The sequence below is a fragment of the Garra rufa genome, chromosome 1 (genome assembly GCF_049309525.1).
Source record: "Garra rufa chromosome 1, GarRuf1.0, whole genome shotgun sequence".
In the NCBI taxonomy this organism is placed as follows: Eukaryota; Metazoa; Chordata; class Actinopteri; order Cypriniformes; family Cyprinidae; genus Garra; species Garra rufa.
This window is the reverse complement of record NC_133361.1, coordinates 70,318,454-70,337,390: the sequence shown is the minus strand read 5'-3', so window position 1 is coordinate 70,337,390 and position 18,937 is coordinate 70,318,454. Positions and strand designations below refer to the sequence as shown.

Genomic DNA, 18,937 nt, shown 5'->3' with positions numbered 1-18,937 from the left:
ATGTCTCGAGTGCCTTTGGGTCTCGCTCCCTGTTTTTGCCATCGATTTGTGTGTCGATCAGTTTTGGCTTGTTCCTCTACATTTCTAAACTGTCGATATTGACTAGATTCACAGGACTCACCGGCTGTATGCTGAGGGGGTCCGTGATGATGATCTTCTGTGTGTTCCGCCTGTTTTGGAAGTCCAGCAAGTAACTTTGTTTCTAAAATCACAATCCTTTGTAGAAGTCTGTGGCAGTTTGTGCAGCAAGTAGATTCCAGAAGAGGCATTTTCTTTCTTGTCTGTTGAAAGTAGGCAGCTGTGTTTTCCCGTCTCCGGAATGTAAACTGCTGGCAGTGGGAGGCAAAAAGTCTCCTTTTTTCGTGATATTTTTATCAAAAATGTGTTGTATGAGCACTGTGCTCATCTGCTGAAGTTAAATATTTGAAAAATCGGAGAAAAGTTCAAAAGCAGGGAGCAAAGCGCGGAGCAGTAAGCAAAAGCGTCCGAACAGTAGCAAAGCCGGAAGCGAATCTGGGAGGATGGGACGTGGGACGGTGGGACGTTGGTTGGTGACTGAAGGCGGTGACTTGAGTCGATCGGACGTCACATCGTTACGGAAGTCACAGCTGCTCGTGAAAATGAACAGCTACTTTAAGCAGGCTGTGTGCAGTTTACTGTGGATTGACTGTTTTGAAACTCATATGGTAGTTAGATAGCCCCTAGACCTTAGTTATCATGAAAAAAGCCAGGAAATTTTGATTTTGACAATATGGGACCTTTAAGGCATAAAATGGCATGATTTATAAATCAGATACAGGTTTACAAAAAAACAAAATATCTTACACAATGGAATGTCAGCCTTTACACCATTAAAAGGGATAAATCGAGTTTATAATTTATTATATTTTTTCTTAATTGTTTAGATTTTTGGAAGGCATATTGACATCTTTTGTATTTACAACTCTATGTGTTTGCTGCATAAAAACGTAGGTCGATAAATGCAATAATTTGACCATAAAGAGCTGAAAAAATTTGGAAATAAAAATTCATTTTCTGTCACGAGGGGGCGCTTTAGGAGCGCTGAAATACTACGGTTTCCATAGGAACGGCTGAACACAAAGCAGCATTTAACGCTGTTTTATCAGACGTGAAATGAAAATGCCAACAACTGAGGACAGTCTGTTCCCTTAAGAAATGTTCATATAAAGACATCAGTGCCGCGTTTTGACTTTGAAACGTGCAGCATGCATATTCAATGAAATCATTGCCTTTTGAAGTTTAATCCAGCCCTATCGCGATTCTCGTCTTTCCGTCCCCAACTGTAAGACCTCCTAAATTATAATTAAGTATTTTCTTATACTATTTAACATACATAAAACTTTTTATGGCCTTTAATTTGATACAACCTAATTGAGGAGTTTTTAAGGACCTGCAGGAGCCCTCTACTTTAAGATTGCCCGTCGGGCAGTCCAGTTAACTATTTTGGTAGCCCGACTGAAAAACACCATAGCCCCGGGGCTTCGGGCAAGCGATTTTGCGAGGCCTGCATTACATACACAAAAAAGATCAGACCCAAGATGCCCATGACATCCTTTTCTCCCCCAAAATGCAAGAACGATTCACGAAGTGAAAATGCACTTTTGTTTACATGACATTAACATTATTGGCAGCTATTTCAGAGCAGACCACACACGCACAAGCTATAAAAAAGTAAATACTTGTGCATAATCTCTTTTCTTCACGTCATTCTTATAATAAAAAGTAACGTTAAAGCAGCCACGAACGTGTCTATCCTTGGCGTTATAAACGTGATCGGATCGTCCTGAACCTCCGGGTGGGGTCGTCATGTGAAAGGTCATTTTATTTACAGCTTAAACATTATTTTACTAATAGTTCGATTGGGCAGGCTGTCGCAAATTCGTTATTTTTATACGTTTTTTTTTTTTTTATACTATCACAAAAAAAAAAAAAAAAAAAAACATTTTTACAAAAGGGCACTTTGACCACTAGGGGCCAAATGGGCAGGTGCTGAAGCACCCTCGTGACACTTGTTTTCACAATAACTGTATGTGTGTGTGTGTTTGTGTGTGTCTGTGTGTGTGTGGGGGTCACCATACTTGGCCACACGTAACGTCCTTCACTTCCCTTTCCTTTCGTTTCTGTATTGGGCTGACCAACAGAAGGTTTTGGTGACTACAAAGACAGGCAGAAATGAAGGATATAAAGCAGTGTGTAACAATTGACTTCTCTGTTAATAATAGAAATACTAATTGCATTTTATCAGCTTTTAACAATGTATGTAATGATAAAAATCATTTTGTTTTAAGATTTGATTAATGACCCTAATACTCCATTTTTCTTTAGAAGGTAGAACTTGTGGGTTTGAAAGCACTTTGTTTTCTTGTCTTTTCGGTCACATGCTCTTCTTGGCTCATTTTTCTTCAAGGTCCTCCAAACTTTATTTTTCCACATTGAAACGGTTCTGTAACATTCTGTCTGGAAGGTTGTGTTGCAGAATGTGCTCTCTGTACCTTCCTTGTCTTGATGCATACATTCCTTGAATGAATATTTCAGATGGTGCACTTGTTTTATAGGATTTTGTCTTTGACAATATAGAACTAGTTTTAAGAAATCAATTTGTGGCATATGTTTTCTGTAGGTCTTTGTCATGTCTAACAGACTCCCTGTTATTGTATTACTTCAAATCTCAAGGAATTATCCCTGATCAGAGTGGAAAAATTGGCCTGGACTATTTCATCAGAATATCCAGTATCCCTGAACAATGATATTTTTTGTTGCCCATTTCAGTTTCCTTATCAGGATTTTCAATCGACATGATAGCCTCAAATACACCTGAAAAGTCCAATAAATGGTAAATATTGACCTGGCCAATGCTGTGTTAGCCTCTGGAGGATGTAGTTGTCCACTGTCTGCTTCTCATCTAGTGTTTCTTCTGCAATTTTTAATCCACAAATGTGGCTATAAATGTCTTTATTTACACACAGTGTGTTTGCTTTGGTGTGAAAGCCATGGCATGTTCACTGGAAAAATTTCTCCTCAAAAAGGTTGAGCCACAAAAATAAATAACTAACACAGACACAGAAAGAATCCCAGCAGACATCTGTGGATATATTTTATTGTCAGGGTGGGGTGCGTGTTTGTGTTGATGGTTGGGATTTAGTGGGTGATATGATTGAGCTTGATGTTTGAGATTCAGTGAGTGCTAGTGTAGATGTTTGAGGGGCTGATGTGGATGAAGTGATGGATGTAGCTTGTGTAGTTGGCCAAAAAAATCTAGCACAGAGATCTTCATGTGTTGCTTGTGTAATAGTGCACTTGGGAAGCACACAGTGGCATATTGGGTAATTTGTGCTGTTGTGGACAGATGTGGTGAATGTGTATTGTTGTTTCGATGTTGTCTGCTGTAATGTTCTTGGGAGGTGCTGTGATCTATAGGAGATGTGGCACTTCATGTGGACTTACAACTGTATACACATTGTTATTGCTTATGTAAATTATGAATATGTATTGCCAAATGACCAGGTTGCAAAAACATCATAAAAAAATACAGAACAAAAAAAAACAATGTGGTTTAATAATAAAAAAGCCTGTTCTTCGTGATAAACATAGTAAGACGGGGTTTTTTTATTCATTGGACAGATGACGTGACATTTTGGTTTATTTGGCTCCATATAAAGAGGGATAAGGTCTTCACAAGAAAGTGTTTGAAGAAGTGCTGAGTGTGTTATGTGCTTCTGGTAAAGTATCAAACACTGTTTATGTATTTTTTTGTATGTTTGGGAAATTAAGGAGATGGGTCTACAAAACCAACTCAATCCCCAGGAAGCAAAACAATTCAGATGTGAAAGAGGAAGCGCAGCTAAAGCCATTATTTTATATATGTATGTATTCATTTTTTTCCTTTACAAAATCATGCTTATTTATTTCTTCCGGGTAAAAAGTATAAGCACACATATTATAGTACACCATTTTTTTTATTTTAACACAGTTATGCTATAGATGGTTCATTTCATCATTGCTATTGTTTCACTGTCGATACTGTGGTAAAACCATAGTTCTTTTGTAGTTACTATTGTTTTACTATAAAAAAAACATGGCTTAACTACAATTACTGTAGTAAAACCATGGTTTATTTTAAAGTTACTATGGTTTTACTTCAAAAACTATAGTTTTACTATGGTTACTGTGGTAGACCCATGGTTTATTTTATAGTTAATATGGTTTTATTACCATAATTATGTTTTTACCATAATTAAACCATGGTTACTACGAAAAAAAACATTGTTAATTTTTTTCGTAAAGGAGTGATCACATCTAGCTGACTTTTCTCCAGAGTGAACTCTCATGTGTCTGTTAAGAGTCCCTTTTCGATTGAAACTTCTTCCACATTGTTTGCAGGTGAAAGGCTTCTCTCCAGTGTGAACTCTTATGTGGTCTTGAAGGTGATGCTTATAATTAAACCTCTTTCCGCACTGAGGGCATGTGTAGGGTTGCTCTCCAGAGTGAATTCTCATGTGGTCTTCAAAGCGCTGTTTTTGACTGAAACTCTTTCCACACTCAGAGCATGAGTAAGGACTCTCTTCATGAGCTCTCTTATGGACTTCAAAGTCTTCATGTTGATCAAAGCTCTTTCCACACTGATCACACATATAAGGCTGTTTGTGAATTCTCATGTGTCTGGTAAGGCTTCCATTTTGAGTGTAACTCTTTCCACAGTGTTGGCATATGAAAGGCTTTTCTCCAGTGTGAATTGAAACATGTCTTTCACGATTCAGCCTATGATTAAAATGCATTCCACACTGTTCACAGACATAAGGCTTCTCTCCGGTGTGAATTCTCATGTGGACTCCCAGGTGTCCAGGTTGAGTAAAACTCTTTCCACATTGTTCGCAGACATAAGGTTTCTCTCCGGTGTGAATTCTCATGTGTCTTTTAATACTTCCTCTTTGACTGAAACACTTTCCGCACTGTTGGCAGGTAAAATAACTTCTTCCTTTCTTTCGAGTCTTTTTTCTTGAGGAAGTTGTTTCAGTCTGTGAACAACTAAAAGATTTATCTCCATTTATGAAATCATAATCTTTCTCTTCCATTTCATTCAGTATTTGACTGTCCTCTTTCAGGGCCATCAGATCTAAAGTGAAAAAATACAAGTAAAAGTTAACCCGTTTAAAGACACAAAACAGCAGACATCAAAACATTCAAACATGTAAAGCAGGGCTATTCAATTAGATCCATTTAAGGGCCGGATTATCGAACTGCAAATTTGAAGCGGGCCAAGGGGATGGGGGCCGTCCCGATCTTTTTCTAGGGGGCCTATACAATTACATTGAAATGCATATTCACTAAAATAAACTTATATTACCAACACCAACATCTAAAAAAGGTTAAGTTGCTGTCTGTCAATCAATACAAAAAAATAAAAAAAACACATTTTTTTGTAATTGATCATGAATAATCGCATATTTATACTGTCATAATTTCACAATGAACCTACAAATTAACGTAGAAACAACAAAGTTTTTTTTTTTATATGTGTTTAAAGGGATAGTTCGAGCATTTAAGACATGAAGTTGTATGCAATCCTTATCAGCACTATAGTGTATACACACTGACCCACACTGCGTTCACCTCCCTGGTCAGAGTTCTGGCCGCTGGAAGTTTTTCAAGAAAGTAGTCACGGTTGGTTTCCGGGGCCTTAAAACTGTGCGTTTTTACGTGAAAAAAATATACGCGTTTCAAAGCTTGATTAATTTACATCACAAAAAACACTCCTGACAAAAATCATACCTCAGTTTTAATCTGCTGTCAATTCGCACGTTCCGATCAGCTGTTCCATTACACACTCGAATGACAACGACGTAAAAAGTAGAAAATTAACAATTGTGCGAACTTGTTAATTCCCAGGTTGTGACCACAAGAATGTGCAGGGATCACCGTTCAGATTCCATCGTTTTCCTGTTTCTGATATAACGTTAATTATGAGACATCTTTGGCTGGTTGCCATCGGCTACTCTGCGGGAGCTAAAATATCCAGTATCAAGGATTTTCGTGTGTGTAGTGCTCACTTCAGTGAAGACGATTAGCCTACATCCCCAACCAAGGAGGAAAAATCAAAAAACGGATTTTAAAGAGTTCTGCTGTACCAGTACCACGGGTAAGCTCTATTTACTAACTTTATTTCGCATACGACAGGTTTATTTTGAAGCTAACGTCGGTTTTTAGGCTAACGTTACACTGAGAATATTCTAACAGGGGCAGTGATAACATCGACAATAATCGACTGTCTATGTGGTGAGAAAATCGGCAAATGTCATAACTAATGAATTTAAATGAATCTATATAACACAACAAAATATGATGCTTTGCTATATTTGTTATTGTCTGTAACTATGCGGAACGTGCGTCGGTATCATCGTGTTTATAAGTGTGCTTGAAGTCACATACAGGTAGGTCTAAACCAGGTATCTCCAACTCCGGTCATCGTGAGCTACATTCCTGCAGCTCGATGTTTTCCTATGACAGGACACCTTTCTCAAATGAGACATTCCTGCTAATTACCCGTTGATTTGAGTCAGGTGTGTTGCATCAGAGAAAAACTAAAACCAGCAAGACAGTAGCTCACGAGGACTGGAGATCCCATGTCTAAACTGTACAGTAAACAATCTGATGTTTAGACTCCTGTGGAAATCACGTGAAACGAGGTCTAATATAAAAATATATATATCGTCTGTTCCGTCTGACATTGTGCTAAAATTGGTTTCATCATCAGAAGTTTCGTAGTCAGACATGTTGTCAGCGAGTCGCGCTATCAACAGCTGAAAGGAACGTGCGAACTGACAGCAGCGCGGATTGATGGAAACGGAAAGAATATAGTGCCGATTAAAACTGAGGTATGATTTTTGTCAGGAGTGTTTTTTGTGATGTAAATATATCAAGCTTTGAAACGCATATATTTTTTTCACGTAAAAACGCACAGTTTTGAGGCCCCGGAAACTAACCGTGACTACTTTCTTGAAAAACTTCCAGCGGCCAGAACTCTGACCAGGGAGGTGAACGCAGTGTGGGTCAGTGTGTATACACTATAGTGCTGATAAGGAATGCATACAACTTCATGTCTTAAATGCTAGAACTATCCCTTTAATAGCATGTTTTTACCAAGTAGCCTTTTATTAATGAAGAATTGTTAGCAATATTGCTACTGGTGTCTCTTTTAAATAATTTTTTTTTTCTCTCAGATTTACATATTAATTATGTCCATCCAACATAACAGTAGAATTGAAAGCCCAACATTTAATAAGCTCTGAAATATATAACAGCTTTAAATTTAGGTGATTTTAAAACAATCTTCACATAAACTATAAATTGTATATGCATAAAATATACAAATTATTATTGCCATATACTGGTTATATGTTTTTAATTTTACATAAGTGTTTGTTTACTACAAAGTATATTTTGGCCATCAAAATAACATTCAAATTGAGTCATAAGAGCTTTAAAGTGCTTAAAATGGTTGTGCAAAATGCTTGAAAGTCATTGGAAAGTGCTTGAATTTCTCTCTCAAAAAAAATCTGAAATGAATACTGACATTCAACTTTGCTTAAGTTGGTGTGACTTCTGGTTGTTTGACATAGTCTACATCAGCGCTGTTAATAACAGAATTCTGAGCAGAATTTGAATGATTCTCACTGATCTTTCAGCAACATTAAATCATTCTGGGTGAATTCAAACACTTTTCACTGGATCTCGAAATCAACAAATCAAATCAACTTTGGTTCCTGAGGCTGTTCTGAGCTTGGACAAGCGTGTTTGTGTTGCGGACCGAGCTGATAAATGGTCAGCGCTGCGCAGCTCAAACATGGCGCGCTTTGGTTTCTCTTTCGCTTCTTTTGCTGTTTAATGTTTCTCATATGAAACAGAAATAGCAGCGCTTATGAGTTAGTGCAAAAACCATTCAAGCCACCTGCTGCTCCCTCGGGCCGGACGAAGATGATTGGCGGGCCGCAAATTGAATAGCCCTGATGTAAAGTGTCAAAACTAACACAAAACTAAATCCTATATGCCCTCAATTCTCAATTCCAGTCCTCAAGCTCCACCTACTCTGCATATTTTGCATGTCTCTCTTAGATAACACACCTGCATGAACTGTGTTCCAACTGACATGGTCCCTACACAGTATTCATTGTTCCCTAAACACTGGAAACCCTTTGAAATTTACTTCACGCCACTGCCTGCAGCGTCTTCAAGCTGCAACCTCCCGCTCTCTCAATTGAAACCAACATGGAAGTGGCTTAAACTGCAATTCACTGACTGGCCGCTAGAGACTGGCTGCAAAAGGGAGGTGCAATTTACGAGATACACTACATGTACACTACAGTGTTCCTTTAACACTCATGTTGACAATAGCCAGTTTGGGCCAGTGCGTACCAGGGCTAACAATGAGCTGGACAGGGTCAACGGCTTTGCACCTCAAACCGCAAGCCCACAATCAAACGGCACTTCCACTGTCAGACCAGTGCTAATGTAAAACCCACCCCTAACACCCCTCTCTGAAACAAACATCACACAACCCCAGCATTTGCCCAGCCTATATGTTAGAAAAAGCAGCTTAAATACTGAGGCGGCTGATAAACTGGTGTGTGCTTCAGTCCAGCTTGAGTCACCAGATGAAGCGGTCCGCTGCTTATTTACATGCTTCACTTTCAAATGATAAGCCAGATGTGAGGTTGATGAATGATAGGCGCAAATGTTTTTTTTCCCCTGCCTGATATACTGGAATTAGTCCTAGATGTTAACGATCTCTTTAACGTTTTTTGACATGGACAATTTTTTTCTGTGACTGACCAACTAATAAAATATTAGTTGACTCTTCTCATAAACTAACATTCATTGAACTATTAAGGCGGCAGAACTAGTCGAGTGAAAGCGACGACCAGACTTTATTTCACATACGTAATCATTACATCTGAGCAAGTTAGACCACATGAACACAACCCTTATTTACCTATTTCATATGAAAACATTACTCAATCCTAGCAGTGAATATTAACATATAAATATTTGATTTCACACAATTCTTTAAATGCTGTTTTTAAATCAGAGCACTATGAGTGAAAAATGGTCTTTAAGATAACTCTAAGAAAAAAATGAAGCTGAAATCCTTAAAAAAAAAAAGAGATCTACAAGAGGGCAAACTGTAGAAAAACACCTGCCAAAGACAAATGAATTGAGAAAATGTAGAGGACAGTTCAGCTTTGAGAATGAAAACCAACCTGTTTGTTCCTCAGTATCTTCATGTTTGACTCTCAATGTTTCTTCAATCTTCATGTCTTCACTCTCCTCTTTAATAAACGCCATCTTTATGTTGCATGGATCTCAGTTGCCTCACCAGACGTTTTTTTTTTTTCTCTTTCGTGTTTGGAAACTTTGTCCTGTTTAAGATGACAATTTTTAACAGGAAAAAATAAATGTGTGCATCTCAATCAGCTCTAGTTCAGTAGTCAGTGCACTAATAAGGGAGTCTAATTATCTGATTAGACAAACACTCAAAACTTCAACTTCAACATTTAGTAGCCTATATTACATTTAATTGATCCATATTAAAAAAAAAAGCTATTGTATTTAAAGATTGTCATTACAATAACAAAAACGTTTGCAGTTGTTTGTAAAAGTTGTCACATGTTTGAGTTTGTCCTCGTTCCCAGACAGCACACATACGTCGGGCCGATGTCGGCCCGTAAGCAGAACGTCGGCCTCGTAAACTCTAAGATCTAAAAAGGATCGGCCAGGCGTAGGCGGGTGTAATTTGGTCAGTGCTCTACTTTGCCAGCTCATCAAAGGTCGGCTCTGAGTCGGCTCACGACAGAAGGCCGATGCCGCGTTTTTCTGTTTGAACTTGTACGGTTACTCGTCTCTTAGCAACCCACCAGAGAGATGGCTACACCTCCGGCGACATCCGTGGCTTTCAGGTGGCTTTCAGGTGGCTTTCAGGTAAGTTTTCACTTGAGTTTAATTGGAAAAAATATATTATTTTGTTAATTTTGTGACACTTTATAACTAGTAAGGCGCTTGGTGCACTGTAGTACAGGTAAAAGACTTTGCGTGAGCCCTACTTGAGACTTTGGCTCGTTTCCAAATAAGGTTAACTTGTTTAGCTAACGCTAATGGATTTTATTTTACTGTGTTTCCAGCTGTTTCTCTGAGGGGACGAGCTAACGTTAGACACTGAGCAGCAAAAAGCTTAGTTCAGAGTTTGTTTTTAGTTTTTATTTCAGTAGTGTTACACTACTTTGTCCTAACTAACGTTTTTCGTCGTGTTTTTCACTCTGTTACAGGCTGCCAGAAAGTCTCCGTCTCTACGGTGAGCCAGCTATTGTTGTGGTTCCTTTTTAAACTAATAGTCTGTTGGATAATGATTGAATGAGACTAGATTGATAATGTAATGTTTCAATTCTAGATGTTTACTTTTGTAAATACTGCGTGACTTTGACGTATTTTAATTTGTTGAATGTCTAAGTTTACACTGGAGAGGTTGCCATGGACACGGGGCTGCAGCAAGACACCTGACACAAAACTCCGTCTCTCGCTGCTGTTGTCACTGCTTTTAGGTAAGTTTAGTGCTTAAAATCACACAATTAATACATAAAACTGTTCCTTACTTGTAATTGACGCGTTTCTATTGAATATTTACTTTGTAGAAATGGTTTAATGTCTTCGAAAAAGTCTGTTAGCATCTCACAGATGAAGTATGCTAACTCTAGAGATTGAGGTCTTGTTTATGAAACTTTTGGCTTTTTTGCTGACAATTTTGCTGCCTTCATGTGCTATCGTAATTATGGTAAATACCAAAATCCGACATCTAAATTGCACATGAACACCCACTCACGTTGTAATTTCCACTGGAAAGCTCGAAATTTTTTATGATACCCGAGTTGCCGAGATGGGATAAACTTTGACCTTTCAACATGGCGGACAGCAGCGAAACTATACTGAATGATAAGCATTGCATGATGTTAAAAGTTCTCTGCTGTTTAGTTGGTTAGTTTGTAGCCCCCATAATGCTGGGGCATAAAGGATTTTAATAACGTCGCTATTTAAACGTAGTGTTGTCTTTAAAAATACCGTTAAGAGAAGATGCTAGCTTGTCGTGGCTCGCCTCCAGTAGGGTGCTTTGCGGTACAGTGTTCTGAAGGAGGCAATTTTCTCATGTTATTTTATTTGGTCTGTTTTACCAAAGTAACATGTGTGGACAAATTGCGAGTCCGCCATGTTTCTCTACACTACGACAACAAAAGCACCTGAACACGACACATTGGTAATTTCCACTTCACAAGTGGAAAGCATCATCTTTCCCATATCACATGAAGGCAGCATAGTCTATGGGTTATTGGAAGTAGTCTCATTTATTGAACCTTAATGGCTGCCAAGTTCAAATGCGTCTTGATCTTGTACGGTAAACGCATACTGACAAAATATGTTCTTTCAGGGGGACAGAAATAAAGCCTCCACAACAGAAGGGAAGCTCCAAGGTTTCAAAATGTTTTAAGAGAGGTGCTGACAGAAGCAGGAAATACAGGTGAACCGAAGAAGCTCATAAAAATAACTAAGCATTTTTCACAATATATTTATCCTATATAACCATGTGTCTGTTAATGTCTTTTACAAAATTAAATATTTAATTATTATAGTAATTTTAAGAAGCTTTTCACAGCCAAATGTAACTCTACTTAAAACTAAAAACATATTCTGTTATCTAATAGTATTTTTTTTTTTTTTTTTGCATTTTACCTGTACTTTAACTTGTTTTCTTCTAATAAACCACCAACTGCATACTAAATATTGTGGTCTCTGTGACAAATGTTTTGTTCCTAGATTCTTCCATGATGATGGCCTGTGGCACATCAGCAGACTCAGAGTGAACCTTCTTCTCCAAAGTGCTGTAAACCATTGTCTAGTAAGTAAAATATCAAACATACACTACTGTTTCGTAAGTTTTGGTATGGTAAAGTCTCTTCTGCCCACCACAACTGTGTGTATTTGATAAATAATACAGTTAAACAGTAATATTGTGAAATTAATACAATTTAAAATGATTGTTTTCTATTTTAATATAGTTAGAGAAGTAATTTATTTATGTGATGCAAAGCTACATTTTCAGTATCTTTACTCCAGTCTTTAGGGTCACATGATCATTCAGAAATCATTAATCATGTGTTTGACTTAATGCAGGAGGATATTTTGATGAATAAAAAAAGTTTCTTTTTTAATTTACAGCATTTGTTTGAAACATAAATGTTTCCTTTAACTTTTGATAATTGATAATGATAAGACATTGATAATTAGAAATTAAAAATATTTTGTGAGCAGCAAATCAGCATATTAGAATGATTTCTGAAGGATCATGTCACACTGAAGACTGGAGTAATGATGCTGAAAATGCAGCTTTGATAAAAAGAAATTTAATTTCACAATATATTCACAAAAATCTGTTGTTAAAGGGATGGTTCGAAGTAGAATTGACTTCATTGCTATGCACTCCGAAGCCCATGTAAATACCCCATCCGAAGTTTTTTTTACCTTAGTCAAACATTTATGGAGATATTAGAGTTTTTCGAATTGCTTGTTACAGGAGTGAATGGTACATGTGATGTATCTCGTAAATTGCACCACTAAACGTGCAAGTAATCTTACCAAACTTGTGCAGTGGTGTAAATAGGTTATGTACTCACAAAACGCTGCATCAGAACATTTGTAAGTCCACCATGAGTGTTTTAAAAACACGTTTTAGCCGATCCCTACTAGTCGAAAAAACTACAAATGGCGACACGTCGACGTCACTTCCCTGGTTTGAAAAAAGCACGTAAAAGTCCTCCTACAAGTTGACATGCACACAGATGTAGTAGGAGGACTTTAATGAGCTTTTTTCAAACCAGGGAAGTGATGTCGACTTGTAGTTTCTGAGACTAGTAGTTCTCGGGTAAAACGTGTTTTTAAAACACTCACGGTGGACTTACAAATGTTCTGATGCAGCGTTTTGTGAGTACATAACCTATTTACACTACTGTACAAGTTTGGTAAGATTACTTGCACGTTTAGTGGTGCAATTTACGAGATACATTACATGTACCATTCACTCCTGTAACAAGCAGTTTGAAAAACTCTAATATCTCCATAAATGTTCGACTAAGGTAAAAAAAACTCTGGATGGGGTATTTAGATGGGCTTCGGAGTGCATAGCAACGAAGTCAATTCTACTCCGAACCATCCCTTTAAATTGTAATAATATTTTACAATATTATTGTTTTTACTTCATTTTTGATCAAATAAATGCAGCCTTGGTGAGCAGAAGCGACTTATTTCAAAGACGTAAACTTTTGAAAGGTAGTGCACATTACAGTTATGATGTACCTCTCACTTACAGGGCTAGTTCACCTAAAAATGAAAATTCTGTCATTAATTACTCATGCCCATGTTGTTCCAAACCCGTAAGACCTCCGTTCATCTTCTGAACACAAATTAAAATATTTTTGATAAAATCCAAGAGCTTTCTGACCCTGCATAGACAGTGAGGGTAACCACCACAGTCAAGACAGAGAAGGGTAGTAATGACATTGTTAAAATTGTCCATGTGACATCTGTGGTTTAACTGTAATTTTATGAAACTATGAGAGTAATTTTGTGCACAAAAGAAACTAAATTTGTATTCTTGTAGCATCATAAAATGAAGGTTGAATCGCTGATGTCACATGGACTATTTTAATAATGCTTTTACTACCCTTCTGTGTCTTGACCGTGGTTGGGCCCTTGCTGTCTATGCAGGGTCAGAAAGCTCTCATATTTCATCCAAAACATCCTAATTTGTGATTTGAAGATGAACAAAGGTCTAACAGTTTTAGAATGACATGAGAGTGAGGAATTAAAGGAACACTCCACTTTTTTTGGAAATAGTCTCATTCTCCAACTCCCCCCGAGATAATAAGTTGAGTTTTACCGTTTTGAAATCCATTCAGCCGTTCTCCTGTTCTGGCGATATCACTTTTAGCATAGCTTAGCATAGATCATTGAATCCTATTAGACCAATAGCATCGGGTTCAAAAATGACCAACGAGTTTCGATATTTCTCCTATTTAAAACTTGACTCTTCTGTAGTTATATCGTGTACTAAGACCGGTGGAAATGCAAAGCTACGAGTTTCTAGGCTGATAAGATTAGGAACTACACTTCCATTCCGGCGTAATAGTCAAGGAAGTTTGCTGCCGTAATATGGCCGAAGCAGGAGCAGTAATACCACGCAGCACATGTGCAAATGCTAAACTAGCTGGGAACTCATTTCTGATAATACTCCGCCTGCTTCGGCCATATTACGGCAGCAAACTTCCTTGACTATTACGCCGGAATGGGAGTGTAGTTCCTAATCTTATCAGCCTAGAAACTCACAGCTTTGCATTTCCACCGGTCTTAGTACACGATATAACTACAGAAGAGTCAAGTTTTAAATACAACAAATATGGAAACTCGTTGGTCATTTTTGAACGCGATGATATTGGTCTAATAGGATTCAATGATCTATGATAAGCTATGCTAAAAGTGATATCGCCAGAACAGGAGAACGACTGAATGGATTTCAAAACGGTAAAACTCAATTTATTAACTCGGGGGGAGTTGGAGAATGAGCCTATTTCCAAAAAAAGTGGAGTGTTCCTTTAATGACAGAATTCTCATTTTTGGGTGAACTAACCCTTAAAATGATACTGTGGCATATGTAGTCCATTCTGTAGAGACTGTGTCTGTTCCCTGAATACTGAGGGCAAATAATATTTTTACCTTTGCTTCTACAAAAATCATTATTGTGATTAAACCAGATCACAATAAGCACAAATACAGGCATTAATACTTGGCCTGTAATGAGGTTACAAAACTCTGATAATAAAAAATTGATAATAGTGAGGATATACCAAAATCCACTAAAGTATAAGTTGCAACATTTTTGTATTTAATTCTTTAACTTTAAAACAGTCTTTCTGATAATGTCCATGGGTCAGGTACAATCTTTTTGTTTAAATTAATTTAAAATACACATTTTTAGCTAAGCATTCACATAACATTGCACTACAGTTATATGTAATTTAAATAAATCATCTTTGGTCTGAAATAATATGAACAGCTGCTATACTAATCTTTCTCCTTTTGCTTTCCTGTTTCTTTCTCTGGATGCCCATCCCAAGGTTACCAGAGGTTACGCCAGTTCAAGATCAGATCCAGCCTTACTTGTGAAGACTTCAGAAGACCGCAACACTCAAGTCTTCAGATGATGCCAGCTGTACATGGACATACAAAGCTGTGAAATATTATCCTTATATTGCCTTTAAGGGTATCAATTTTCAACCCGCTTTGTATTATTGCAGTGTTTCTAATATCTGTAAATGAGTTATGTGTACCTATAAATCCCTTTTTACTTATACTGTAAGCAACACTCTGCAGGATGACTCATAATGATATGATGAGTTTTGACAAAAACACTTTTTGCATCAACAAAATGACAAAATACTGTGTTTTGCGTCATGCAGTAGAGTTTGCTGACAAATAAACAGGGTATCTCTGAGAAAGAATAAACAACTTTTATATATATTAACAACTTTGTAACATACAAAGTGGATTAAAAATTGTTGAACTTACCCTTTAATAATGTTAAAGGATTGTGTTTAACTGAACACTTCACTAGATACTTTAGTAAGGTTTTATTAGAAAAGATTTTAAAATTTGTATCATATAACTTAAAACATTTTAACTGCTTGTTTGCTCGGTTTTTATTTTGTTGTAATATTGTACATCGGTTTTTGCCATGAAGATAGATTAGATTCTGATGTGGCAATAAAAATAGATAATTACCTTTATCTTTGAGCTGCTGTCATATGGACATTTCTTTGTTGCTAAAAGATCTTTCCCAGTAAGTCTCAATCACCTCTGGCTGATTAAAGTTTTTTTTTTTTTTTTACATTGTAACCTTGGAAAAATGGATTTTCTGTAAACCTACTTTGAAATGATAAGTATTATGAAATGTGTATATAATTATAGAGCAGTTAACCATGGTTTTTCAGTAGCAAAACTGTAGCAACTATAAGTATAGTAAACAAGTTTTTTTTTTTTAGTTCATAAGGTTTTGATGCCATGGTTCTACTATAGTTGAATTGTAGTAATACTACAGTAAAACTGTGGTAAGCATGACTGTAGTAACCATAGTTTTTTAAAATCATAATAAATGTGGTTGCTATGGTTTTACTGCAAATACTGTAGTAATGGTTTTGTACTTACTGTGGTTTTAATGCAACAGTCATTGTTAAACGGTTATTGTAGAAACAATATTGATTTAGTTTTTACTATGGTTTTACTGCAAATGCTGTGGTTAATCTTTGAAAGAGTGAATGATTCTCATTTGTATGTCACTTTTGATACAAATATATCTGATAAATGTAAATGTATTTGTATGTTTAATGTCTACCTTGAAAATGTTAATAAACAAGCAACCGTTATTGAGAGTGGTGTCGTGTGTATTGTTTTATTATAAACCAGCGGCTCCTGCCGCGGGTGGTAAGTTAGAATAGGAATGAGAGAAACGCCGGTGAACCGCGCCCACGCAGAGCAGCGGGGATTTAAAGCTGCATCGGCCGAATGTCGGCCGGACAGCATTTGCGATTAAATGCCGACATCGCGGCGACGTCTTGCCGATTAGCAAACGATCTCGGAGCGACATCGCGCCGATGGAATTTTGTAAGTCGGGACGACGTCGGCCCAACGTATGTGTGCTATCTGGGTTGTATTTTCACTGTTTTGAGCAGCAGGTCTCTCAGCGTGCAGCGATTCGAAACAGTGAATCATTTTGTGAATCAACTGACTCAATTGACTCGGAGTTTGTAATTCGTGTTTATGATCTGAATCACTACAGAGAGAGAAATCAGACTGATCTGTGGAGGCGCGTTACTCACAAAATAACGCTCATTTTTAGATTAAATATACCAATGTTACACGCAATAATTATGCAGTCTAAATCGCTTGTAAACCATATAATAGACTGAACGCGTTGTATGAATTTAAACACTTTAAATGATTAAAAGTACAGACCTTTCTTCAACTGAAACCATTCACTGATGCAGGAGCGCGCCGCAGCCCTATGACGTCATTTTTTTTTTTTTTTTTTTTACATCAAAAAATAAAAGTCCTGTTCACGCGCTTCTCTGTCTGTGATCCAAAAAGTGCCCTGATATTTACATGGAAACACATATGAACAATAAAACTTATGTCAGTGGTATTAAGAGTTTTTCTATTGGTGAAATACATATTAAAGTATATTTATATTTACAAATTGTAATATTTATAATATTAATTACATATTATTACATTTTCCAAATGTATTCATTCATTCTTTCATTTATTCAATCAATCATGTGTTTATGACGTTTATGTCCACAGTTGTTGTTTTTTTATGTTCATTTAACATTTATTTAATTTTGTAGTTATAGATGCATATATATAGCTGTAGTCTTGTCTAACTTGGAGAATCACATGGCCACTAATGAGGTGCTACCAGCCAGACCTGTCTCCATTTGCACCCATAAGGAACCTCAGGGGTCAGGTTGCCCAGTGCTCTCTTCTCTTAGTACATTAAAGGGTCATCGGATGCCGATTTTTCACAAGTTAATATGATGCTTTAGGGTCCAAATGAAAAGTTTGTAATATACTTTGATTAAAAAATTCTCAATGGTATTGTAGAAACACTAATTTTACATGGTAAAAAATGCCTCTGTTCTCTTCAAGTGATATCAGTACCTGGCCCTTTAATTGAAATGAATCTCTGCTCACCCCGCCCCTCAGTTCTGTGGGGCCAGTCATCACAATGCACATGAGGTGTTGCCTAGACAACAGTTGAGGGTTTATTTGGGGAAATAATGGTCGTGCAAGGCTGTTTCTGTTAATTTGTCCTTTTCTTGTGTAGCCCACGCACATAAATATCTGCATCTTACATTTATATATACCTAGGTATATTAATCAAATAGGTATTGTTTATTAGTGAAAGTTTTCTTCACTTTCCTGAGCATTCCCTCCGTAACACCATTGGTTTTCTAGCATTAAAACATTTTGCTTTAAATCTTAAATTGGCATGCAATACATTAATATAATGAATTAATAAATTTAATTGTATAACTCAGCTGTGCTCAATGTTTTCAACTGTATTGTTCCATCAGTACAATATTCAAGTATAAGTAATTTTTTTTTTTTTTTTACATTTGCTTTTATTTATCTTATTTAAATAAATGTTATAATGGATAAATGAAAAGGAAATAAATACCTTATCTGTTTTAAAAAATATTTATCGTCTATGTTATAAGGTTTATATTATGTTAACTCTGTAACAAAAATATTCAAAGTGTTCATAGTGTCGGCACTCATGTAGTTGAATGTGTTCAAACAGCCACAAGAGACACCTGTTCTCTGCCATCAGACATAATGCATGAACATTCTTAGTCTGACAGGATTTAAACTTTGCCTGCTAACACCTAAAATTTAGTTTTAAAGACAAAAACATACCAAGAACTATGCTTTCTCACCATTCCAGATTTCTAACACACACTCAAAGTGTTCTGTGTGGTCTGGCAGCTGTAAAAAAAAATGCTGATCTCCATATGCATTCATATGAATCCATTTGAATAAAATAAAGAAATATTTCCTTACCTCCTAATTCTTTCCTTTTAAAAAATTCCTTATTTGCGCTTATCCGTGCATACTGTGCAATAATACTAGTCCTAGTGAAATTAACCACCTATATGTATGCTTTGTTTCCTCTGTTTCCTAACAAACCTGTGTTTGTTATGTAATCAACTAAAATCATTTATTTGGGCGAAAATACTGATGCGCCTTTTGCACAGTACTGTAGGTCAAA

General features: G+C 36.7%; 1 protein-coding gene across 1 annotated transcript; it reads right to left on the bottom strand.

The window, feature by feature from the left end:
- Nucleotides 1–4,032: 4,032 nt before the first annotated feature.
- Nucleotides 4,033–9,423, bottom strand: LOC141339089 (uncharacterized). Its single transcript, XM_073844723.1, has 2 exons — nt 9,276–9,423; nt 4,033–5,134 (listed from the first exon to the last, which is right to left on the bottom strand). The coding sequence occupies exons 1-2, from the start codon at nt 9,358–9,360 to the stop codon at nt 4,239–4,241; spliced, it is 981 nt and encodes a 326-aa protein (XP_073700824.1). The 5' UTR covers nt 9,361–9,423; the 3' UTR covers nt 4,033–4,238.
- Nucleotides 9,424–18,937: the final 9,514 nt, after the last annotated feature.

Bases quoted from the DNA above. Each gene is read 5' to 3' on its own strand.
- LOC141339089 (XM_073844723.1), bottom strand. From the start codon at position 9,360: ATGGCGTTTATTAAAGAGGAGAGTGAAGACATGAAGATTGAAGAAACA. The intron at 5,135-9,275 runs GTTGGTTTTCAT...TTTTCACTTTAG, and splicing joins AGATACTGAGGAACAAACAG to ATCTGATGGCCCTGAAAGAG.